The 11,164-nt window shown below is 45.4% G+C and overlaps 1 protein-coding gene across 1 annotated transcript in view; it reads right to left on the bottom strand.

The window, feature by feature from the left end:
• Nucleotides 1-2,582: 2,582 nt before the first annotated feature.
• LOC138498184 (zinc finger protein 850-like) overlaps nucleotides 2,583-11,164 on the bottom strand; it is a 346,849-nt gene continuing 338,267 nt past the window's right edge. Inside the window, exon 5 of the mRNA XM_069622066.1 lies at nucleotides 2,583-4,783. Coding sequence (XP_069478167.1) covers nucleotides 3,591-4,783 — 1,193 coding nt within the window. The 3' untranslated portion in view covers nucleotides 2,583-3,590. The remainder of the gene's footprint in view (nucleotides 4,784-11,164) is intronic.

The following is an 11,164-nucleotide window of genomic DNA, read 5'->3' as shown; positions in this document are numbered from 1 at the left end:
TGATTATTGTCCGTATCCTTTGTGTTAATTTTCCCCAATGATTATTGTCCGTAACCATATAATGTCTTTTCTCTCCCTAGGTATGAAGATGGCCCACGAGCGCATGGTGATGAAAAAAGTCTATCCCGGAGGACCTACTGATGGTAAGTAGACTGTTCCAGAAACTCCGCCAAGTTCGTGAGTTGCGCTGCTTAATGTGTTATAGTCTTTGCGACTTGCTCACCTTGTGTTTTCTATTCCCTTTGCAGGTGCAGCTGGTCGGTGTTAGCTGTGAGTAGTGTCCAAACTCCTGCAGGCTGCCGGAAATGAAGATCCACATGGATGCTGCGCCGGAAGATGGCCCCGTATTGATGGAAATTCGGGACAGGTAAGGATGCTAGGCGGCACCCGCGGATGACTCGAGAAGACTGGTAAGATGAGCGCGGCTGCTGCAGAGTCGGAAGCGGTCGAAGTGCTTCTTCAAGCGATGGTGTGGCTGACTCAGGTAAGATGCGCGCAGGACCCAAGAGTTGGAAGAAGGAAGAAGGTAGCAGGAATTCCAGCAATGGCGTGGCTGATTCCAGGTAAGATGCTGGAGGGTTCCGGAGACTGAAGATGCACGTGCTGAACCAGATAAGAATCTTCAGAATGGCGGTTAGCGTTACGCTGCACTAGCAGACCAACGCGAAGCACCAGAATGCGGGTGGGGCCGGCTTATATAGCCTGGCCCCAGCCACTTCCCTTAGGCCTCGCCTTGTGGCCCCCACCTTGCCACTCCTCCTGTCTTCTGCACGTGCCTTCCCTGTATTGGTAGGGCCCCACCCGGCCTAGAGGCACGTGCTTTCTGTATTCTGTGTACAGAGCACTCATTGTAATGAGCTTGGTGCCATAGGGACCCTGCATGTGGTGAAGTACTTGGCCCTTGATTGACCAGTGGCCATGGAAGCAGCGTAGTAGACTGTTTTAGAGAACCATGTGAGCCCCGTCAGAAGGACATTTTCCCACAAGGGCCTGCACTACTGTCCAGAAGGATTTCATTTTGCGAAGGGTGGAGAGATTTGGGCCTTCTTGGCTATGCGTTTCTGGGTGGACAGGATGCCATCAACGGAGAAGCCTACGGATTTTGCTGATACGAGAACTGTTTCTTGACACATATAATTGAGCCATTGTTGGACAAGGTGTGGTTTAGGGAGGGAACCGAAGAGGACAAAGTCAGTCTTGGATGGGTTAAGTTTGAGGTAGGCAGTCAACAACTAAGATGAGATGTTGGCTAGGTAATCGCAGAGACTAATGCCTTTGTGCTTTTTACCCTCATACAACTGAATATGGTCCGCGTATAGGTGGATGGCTATAACTGGATCTTTGGGGACAGTGCCCACAGGCTCCATGTAAAGGTTAAAAACAATTTGTGAGTGGATGGAGCCTTGAGATTCTGCAAGAGACTGGACATTGGTTAGAACGTAACATGTTCATGACAGCTTGTTTTCTGTCCGAGGGTAGGAGGTAAACCAATTCAGGGTAGTGCCAGAAAGTCTCATCCTCTCAGCATGGAGGAAGAGAAGGATGCCACGGTCAACTGTGTAAAATGCAGCCGAGATCAAGGAGTACAAGGAAGCAGGACCCACCCTTATCCATGGTTTGGAGGGCATCATTCACTGTCTGGAGAGTGGTCGTCTATGATACACCTGGGGCAGAACCCTGACTGATGGTCATTCAGCAGGTGAAGTGGTTTCTGGCGAGTAGTTATGTAGGCACTACATTTCCCAAGATTTTGCCAATAAACGGGAGGCTCATAATGGGACAGTAGTTGGGCAGATTGGCTTCTGTTGAATCCCCCTTTCGACCCCGATGGGTAATTGGGCAGTGCCGACACGAGTTTGGCTGGTTTAAGATTGGAGATATATATATATGTATACACACACACACACACACACACACACACACACACACACACACACAGCTTGTTGCATCCTGTCTGCCAATAAGATTGCAGGGAACAGTGTGTAAATCTGCCAGAAGTAGCCACTGAGTCCTACTCTGGTGTGTTCATCGTGTGCCATTTTTGTCACCAGTCATTTCCACTTCACATATTACGCTTTCTGTCATTCCGATAAGGAGTACTGTGCTTTTAGAGGGGGGCCAAAGGGTGTACAGACACCTGGGAGTTGTCACAGAATCATCTTCCTCTGTATTTTCAGAGCACCCACTGTTCATACATGCCTGAACCATCCCAAATCATACACTAACCGTATCGCAGACTGGCTGTTTTTTTTCTTCCCCAGGTCTTTTTGCGATTTCCTCCCCCCACATCGCCGGCTTCTGACAACTACAGATGAGATAATGTTGTGCACCTCATGCTGTAACGGCCATTGCAGCCCTGGGGAGCCAGCATCATCGTCCAAATATGGATTGAATATATGTTGTATGAAACATACATTTTGTGAATTAATTAAATAAAATATGATCCCGTGCACATACCATTACTCCTGCTGTGGTTAAAATTGTGAAAATTACATTAATTCCAACATAAAACTGAAATCAATTTGGTTTCTGCACTAATCACCATTGTTCCAGGAAGCAGTTTACTACAAGGTAACACCAGAAACAATACTACAAAGCATTTATTATTAATGTAAAGGGACATAGTAGCTGATCACACATTTAGAGCTCGGCAGAATCTTGACAAATAATTCATACAACAGTTTCCCCCATATAACAAATCAGAGTCTTTAAGCTTTTACAAAATCTTGGTGACCATTAATTTGCATAAGGCCCTAAGGCAAAGTGTTCCATAGGATGGGTACCTTAACACAGAAAGACCAGTCTCCATTTAGAATATTCCAGAAGAGGTGCATTTCAAACAGCAGTGATTTAACTAATCACAATCAGCTACTATCTGTGTGCCAAAGGAATCTGGGATCAGCGATGGAGAGAAGGTCTTCACGGTTGTAGTCCCACTGAAGAAGCACCCTTCACCCCCTAAAGGGTAAGAGAACGTAGTCACAGTGTTTAAATTACCTAAAGGGTAAGAGAACGTAGTCACGGTGTTTAACCTAATGTTTGTCTTGTTTATGCTGGGATACAGGTAGCCTGGCATGACATGCCAGTTTTGATCTCTAGCCCTTTTTTTCCCCCCGCTTTTACCTTCTTGTATCATATTCTTCACCCTCACTTCCCCAAACTCTGCACAACAAAGATATAGAATATATGCACTGCCCAACCATACACTTGTCCACATCCACTTAATAAAACACTCAGGTTTTCAATCTTTTATTGTTTCCTTTTGCTTTTGAAATCATGATAATAGTCATCAACCGTATATGAGTTTTTTGTGATTGGTATATGTGTAAGAATCAACTATGGTTTATGTTTTTTATGTTTTTTTTCTTTTTTTGGTGGCAATTTCAATTAGCCCGGATTTGAAAAAGGCAAAGCGGGTTGCCGAAACTCGTGTCATCCAATAAGGGCTACAAAATAAAGAATCTTTCACAAACAAAGCAATACTGGAATTTTTTCTTATGAGAGACCATTAATCACATACAAATGATATTGATATAAATTGGCGCATAAGAAGGTGAAGGCTCAACCAAACTTTCTGTGTATTTCCCATATTAAGTACACTGAAATGGATACTCAAGTTTATGTTTTCTCTGGTGTCTAATAAGGTGACTGCTCAGACGGTAGCTTTTCCCACATTCAGTGCACTCATGAGGTTTCTCACCTGTATGTGTTCTCTGGTGAAAAGTAAGCTCTTGTTTCCCAGCAAACCCTTTCCCACATTCAGTGCAGGCATGAGGTTTCTCACCTGTATGTCTTCTCTGGTGGATAGTAAGAGCTCCCTTCTCAGCAAAGCCTTTTCCACATTCAGTGCACCCATGAGGTTTCTCACCTGTATGCGTTCTCTGGTGGATAGTAAGCACTCCCTTTCGAGCAAACTCTTTCCCACATTCAATGCACACATGAGGTTTCTCCCCTGTATGTGTTCTCTGGTGGAGAGTAAGTGCTTCCTTCCCAGCAAACCCTTTCCCACATTCAGTGCACTCATGAGGTTTCTCACCTGTATGTGTTCTCTGGTGGCTAGTAAGCCCTCCTTTCTGAGCAAACCCTTTCCCACATTCAGTGCACTCATGAGGTTTCTCACCTGTATGTGTTCTCTGGTGGATAGTAAGCACTCTCTTCTGAGCAAACCATTTCCCACATTCAGTGCACTCATGAGGTTTCTCGCCTGTGTGTGTTCTCCGATGGCTAATAAGATGTCCCTTCTGAGCAAACCATTTCCCACATTCAGTGCACTCATAAGGTTTCTCGCCTGTGTGTGTTCTCTGGTGGAAAGTAAGCTCTTGTTTCCCAGCAAATCCTTTCCCACATTCAGTGCACTCATGAGGTTTCTCACCTGTATGTGTCCTCTGGTGGATAGTAAGAGTTCCCGCCTCTGGAAACCGTTTTCCACATTCAATGCACACATGAGGCTTCGCACCTGTATGTTTTCTATAATGGCGAGTAAGCTCTTGTTTCCCAGCAAACCCTTTCCCACATTCAGTGCACTCATAAGGTTTTTCACCTGTATGTTTTCTCTGGTGGATAGTAAGATATGCCTTATGAGCAAACCCTTTCCCACATTCAGAGCACTCATGAGGTTTCTCACGTGTATGTGTTCTCAGGTGGATAGTAAGATGTTCCTTCCTAGCAAACCCTTTCCCACATTCAGTGCACCTATAAGGTTTCTCACCTGTATGTGCTCTCTGGTGGTGAATAAGACCTACCTTCTGAGCAAACGTTTTCCCGCATTCATTGCAGACATGAGGTTTCACAGGTGTATGCATTTGCTGGTGGCAGATGAGTGTATCACGCAAATGGGCACTACTGTCAAGTTCAGCGCATGGATATGTATTTTCACTTATGTCCTCATGTGGGCAATAAGTGTGTTCTTGGGATGACATTTCCAACATTCTGAGCTTTCCTGTGTGTAGGTAATTTCTGGTGACAAATAATACTTTTTTTTGGACTGAAGTTTTTAAAATATTCAGTGCATGGATACGGTTTATCCATTCACATGACAGGTGTTGTTTTTTTAAAAAATAAAATCATTTAACAAACAAGCCTTACATTCAGAATGTATAAAAAATAGTACCCACATGTGTTCTCTCTCAGGAATAATAGCAACACATAAAGGCTAGTCTTACTGCACACCACGGACTGTTGCTATCATTAGTGTGTAATGCTAGGTATTTAGTGTAGCTCTTGGTTACTATGAAGGGCCTGCAAGGACGGAAGCCACCATGTATCCAAAAGGCTTCACAATCACTGTTCCTGAATACTCTTAAAAAAAAAGACAACTGGCCCCCAAACTTTCACACTTCTAAGGTGTCTTGAAATTGCATAATCTAACAATGAAACTTTATGCTGCATCAGTCCAAAACAATTTAACAATCACTGTTGCATTTCTGGCCCCGCATTTACCTAGTGAAGAAGAAGAAAAAAAAGATGCACATTATTAGTTTCAACACATTCACTGTCGCAGGCATCACATGGAACAGGCAGAATGGTTCTCAGCAGTAGTGTTGTGCATTGAATACTAGGGTACCTTCTATTGGGGACAGGCACCCCAATAGGTGGCAGAGTAGTAGTGTTACAATGATAAAAATATAGTGTGACCGAGATGACATGCAGGAGAACTATTATTTTTTTATTGATTTGAATAAAGTAAATCGTCAACCATTCAACAATTATTTCATTACAAAATACAAATATTGAATTTATGAGAAAATTATGAAAGATAATTGGGAACATGTAAGCAAATAAAATTAATAAGAATGGTTAGATGCATATTCCTCCGTACTCAAGGGCACAATTGATATGATATGATATGGCATTTATAACGCACCTATACACAAGTGTGTCAAGGCGCGACAAATCTTCAACTAGATTCCAGTAATGTTTTACAATACATGTTTCAAGATGTCAGTTCATATCAATTCAGCAGTCTGATCAAACAGATCAATCAAGGTTGAGTGAAATCAAAAATCTGACAGTTGCAATTCTCAGCGCATTCCGAGTGGTGGTATATACTTCAATCCACATTCTAACATTAGACAGTATTATGATTTCCTCGAAATGCGTTCTGAAATATAAAATTCTATTACTAAATTAGAACATTCAGTTATCAGATGCTTTACAGTTTCTGGTTGATACATATTATTACAGAATCTACAGAAATGTACAGACTTTGGTATCATGTATTTTTTTTATGCCATATCAACTGTTAATGAAGCATAGTTAATACACAACTCCCTGGTAGATATCCAGTCACTTTGCAAATTTGTTTTCTTTACTCGGGTTGGATCACCATGTCTCTGATGCATTTGTTTACATTTGGCTACAAAGTGATGTTCTGAAGTGACCAAGTATGACGATAGAATGTTCAATGGTCTATGGAGGATATCTCTGGGGCAACGTGCTCGCCTTGGAAGCAAGACGACACACACAGGTTCGATCCCCGGTCCGCGCTTAGAAACCTCTGGGTATTAAGCACGTTATAAATAACCAATCATATCAATAGGGTTCCTGGCTTGGAATCGATCAGACATTTTCTATAGAGGTAACATAGCTTCCATATGGGATACATTACTCACCGTAATCGTATTTCTGATGCTTGTATCTGCTTAGATTCACATGCTGTGCATAGGCCGAAATCTAGTGGAAGCTGCAGAGTATTACAGTTTCTTTTTCAAAACTCAAAAATGGGCGTCGACACATGGCGTTCCAGTAATACTATCCCTAGTGTGACGTCCACTGTACCCATGATCCCTCACGCGTGTAGGACCCTCAGATTGTATTTTTTCTGACATGAGGTAGCATGAGGAGAAGCGTGAGTACAGATAATCCAAGCAGATAGAAAGAAAGGTAAGACTACAACCATCCATGCTTATTCTCTCAGAGGGGAGGAAGGGTGGGTCGCATGTGACTCTAAGCAGATACAAGCATTAGAAATATGATTACAGTGAGTAATGTATCCCTTCTGAAGCTTGTGGAATCTGCTTAGATCACATGCTGTGCCTAGATTAACGAGCAGTACCTGAAGAAGGAGGTGGGATGTGAGAAGGGTCACGAGCAAATAAATGTCTTCGAACCGCTTGTCCCACTTGGGTATCTGTCTTGGAATGGGTGTCAATGCAGTAGTGCTGAGTAAAAGTGTGAATAGAGCTCGGAGTAGTTGCTTTGCAAATGGTGTCAAGGGGAACATTTGCAATGAAAGCCAGAGTGGCCCAATGCCTCTTGTAGAGTGGGCTCTTGGCGTGAAAGGCTGACTTTTTTCAGAAAGTAACACAGCTGGATACAGTTAATAATCCACTTAGAGATGGCACCTTTAGAGACGCAATCCCCCTCTCTGCCTGTAGCTACGGAGACAAACAGTTGGTCTGTTTTCCTTAGTGGTCTGGTCTTGTTTACATAGTAGAGGACCGCCCTACGCACATCTAGGGTGTGTAGTTTCACCTCAGCCGAGCTCTGTGGGAAGAAAGCCGGAAGCTCGATGGACTGGTTCACGTGGAATTTAGAAATAAACTTAGGTGAGAACCTAAGGTGTGTGCGTAAAACCAGTTTATCTTTATGAACTGTAAAGAAAGGATCTTGCACTGACAGAGTCTGAATTTCACGGACCCTTCTTATAGATGTAATAGCTACTAAGAAGGCCGTTTTATAAGTCAGGTGTTTGAGACTGCTTTTATGCATGGGCTCGAAAGGGGGGCCCATGAGCCTAGATAGCACCACATTAAGGTCCCATCCTGGTGGTGGGTTTGAAATAGGAAACTCCTTCCATGAAGGCTTTAACTACTGGTACTTTCCACCACAACACCTTGTTATGGGAGGTGGTGTATGCTGACAGAGCTGCCAGGTGTACCTTTAGTGAGTTAAAAACCAGTCCTGCATCCAGCAGGTGGAGCATGCATGTGACAATAGTTGAAGAAGTGCAATCAAATAATATTGCTTATTCTGGCACCAGATAACGAATCTTTTCCATTTGTCAAAGTAGCAGTGCCTCGTGTTTGGCTTCCTAGATTCTTTTAGGATGTCCATACATCTCTGTGGTAGATTGAGATGTCCAAACTCTATGACTTCAGGAGCCATGCTGCCAGGTTCATTGAGTTGGGTTGAGGATGCACCTTGTGCCCTTGGTGCTGGGACAGTAGGTTGTACCAGCCTGGGAGCCTGATGGGTTCGCACACTGCTAGTCTGCGTAGGTGTGGGAACCACGGTTGTCTGGCCCACATGGGAGCAACTAGGACGAGCTTCATCGATTCTCTGTTCATCTTGTTGACCACCTTCCTGATGAGGGGATTTGGTGGAAAAGCGTACGCAAACATCCCTGACCAGTTCATCCACAGGGCGTTCCCCTGGGAGTCTGGTTGGGGGAGCCTGGATGCAAATCCTGGGCATTGTCTGTTTTCGCTTGTGGCAAATAGGTCTATAGTGGGGGAACCACACTGAGAGAAGATATCTTCTACGATTTCTCTGTGTAGACACCATTCGTGTTCCTCTGGAAGGGAGTCTCTGCTCAAAGCATCCGCCAGAGAATTGAGATGCCCTGGAACATGTTGAGATGACAGGAAGATATTCCGTCTGAGTGCCCATATCCAAATTTTCTGGGCAAGCTTGGACAGATTTGGCGAACGAGTCCCCCCTTGCTTGTTCAGGTAGAAACATGGCTGTAGTGCTGTCCGTCCGGATCTGCACTGACAGATTCTGCAGGTAGGGCTCGAACGCTTGAAGCGCTCTGAATACCGCCAGAAGCTCCAGTAGGTTGATATGATTCCTGGCCACTGAGTGAGACCAGAGACCCTGAGCTGTGTGGTGGAGATAGTGAGCTCCCCACCCTGTCAGGCATGCATCGGTTGTGACTACCGCCTGTATCTCGGGATCATAAAAGAGTTTCCCCTTGGACAGATTTTCTCTTGTCCACCAGTGAAGGCTTTGTACAAGTGTTGGTGAAACGACCACTAGATCGTCCCATTGATAACTTGCCTGAGACCACTGTTTCGCCAACCATTCCTACATCGGACGCATGCGCAGGCGCGCCTGGGGGACCAGGTAAATACATGACGCCATCATGCCCAGCAAACGCATTGCTTTGCATACCGTTATCTGGCGACCGGCCTGATAATGTGGAATTTGCAGTAGTATATTCCGAATTCTTTCCTCGGATGGAAAGGTCATCCCCTCCTGTGTGTCTAGGATAGCTCCTAGAAATTGTTTGGAGGTGCTTGGCACCAGACTTGACTTCTCGTTTATTGAGAAACCCAATTCGAAGAGGAGGTCGATCGTACTTTGAATGTTTGTTCTGCAAATTACTGGGGTCTCCCCCGTGATGAGCCAGTCGTCCAGGTAAGGGTACACCGGGATTGCCTCCCTGCGTAGGTGTGCTGCCGCCACCGCCAGTACCTTGGTGAATACCCTTGGAGCCGAAGCTATCCCGAAGGGCAGTACCTTGAACTGGTAGTGCCGACTGTCCACCTTGAAGCGCAAGTACTTTCTGTGCGCTGGGAATATGGAAATATGAAAATAGGCATCTTTCATGTCCAATGTTGCCATGTAATCCCCTTTTTTAGGAGGGGGATTACCTCTTGGAGAGTAGTCATGCGAAATGTTTGGGGCTTCACATACTTGTTTGCAGGCCGTATTTCCAATACTGGGCGCATTGTCAAATCTTGTTTTGGCACAAGGAAGTAAGTTGAATAAATACCCTTGTTTACCTGGTGTCCCGGGATGAGTTCTATCGCGTCCTTTGCTAGCAGATTGATGATCTCCTCGAGGAGGATCTTCTGGTGATCCAAAGAATGTATTTTTTGTCATGAGGATGGTTCTGGGGACACTCTAACAGTTCTATGCAGTACCCTGCAGATACTGTGGACAGCACCCATCTGTCTGATGTGATCCCTTCCCAAGCTTGGGTGAAGTTGGAAATGCGTCCCCCTACTGGGGTTGCGTGAGAAGGGACCCTGAACGGAGCATCACTGTTTTGGTGGAGGCGTGCCGCCGCCTCTACTGGGGCTGCCTCTACCTTTACCACGTCCTCTTTTATTACCCCTGCCATAACCCTGGGTAGACTGCTGGTTGTTATTGTTCCATGGTGTACCCTGCCCCTGGGAATAGTTAGATCCTCTCTGGGAATTTTGTCCGCGTGGGCGACGAAAATTGCCATTCCCTCTTTGATTAGGGGGTTTATTGGTTAGTTGGCCTAGGGATTTGAGTGTCTCATACTCATCCTTGGCATTTTTCAGCGCGTCCTCGACTGCCTTACCAAACAACAGATCCGGATCCACCGATTTATCTAACAATGATGCTTGGGTTTCAGCCTTGAATCCAGACTGCCGTAACCAAGCGTGTCTCTTGATAACAGTCCCTTCTGCTATCAATCTGCCGGCGTTATCCGCGGCATCAAAGGTTGCTTTTAAAATGCGGAAACTCGTGCCAATTGGCTCTTTAAGGGTTCTGGGGCGGAGTCTATTAGTGCCGCGACTTCTTCCCACTGGTGGCAGTTGTAAAAGGCCAACAGGGTGGTGGAGTTGGCAATCCTTGCCTGGTAGGCGGAAGTGGAGGCTACCTTCCTGCCCAACCCATATAGTTTCTTGCTCTCCTTGTCGGGAGGCGCTTCAGACGATGACAAGGGTGTTCCCGCCCTCTTATGGGTGTCTGGCTTCAGATGCCCCCTTATGTATAGTGGGTCCGATTGGGCTGCCCTGAAAAGTTTCTCAATCCTTGGGTTCACTGCCCTGGTGATGTTGGGATTTACGAGTGAAGGGTCTATTCTTCTCTGAATAGACTTAAGGATAGGGATGGCCTGTGCAACAGGTCTCCTTTCTCCTACTAACTCCTCGGCGAAGTCTCTCTCTTCCTGAGCACCCTGGGTGTCAATGTGGAAGTGTTCTGCCCCTCGGGACAGAACTTCATTCAGGCGATGTTGATTGTCGACAGGGGAGTCGGTAATCAGGGGTTCTTTCTCTACTGGGGAATCTACTCCATAGGTCTCAGGGTCTTCCTCTTCCTCTTCTTGGTCCTCATCATCCCCATAGTAGCCCGTACCAGTTTGCTCTTCCAACATGCCCAAATCTGGATCCCCACAAAAGGATGCATCCCCTTGATATTGAGAGTAGGGCTGTATATAGAAGGGGTCTGAAGACCGTGCTGG

This window comes from Ambystoma mexicanum, chromosome 5q (genome assembly GCF_040938575.1).
Source record: "Ambystoma mexicanum isolate Mex_15411 chromosome 5q, UKY_AmexF1_1, whole genome shotgun sequence".
NCBI classification, from domain to species: Eukaryota; Metazoa; Chordata; class Amphibia; order Caudata; family Ambystomatidae; genus Ambystoma; species Ambystoma mexicanum.
This window is presented reverse-complemented; position numbering and strand designations above follow the sequence as displayed.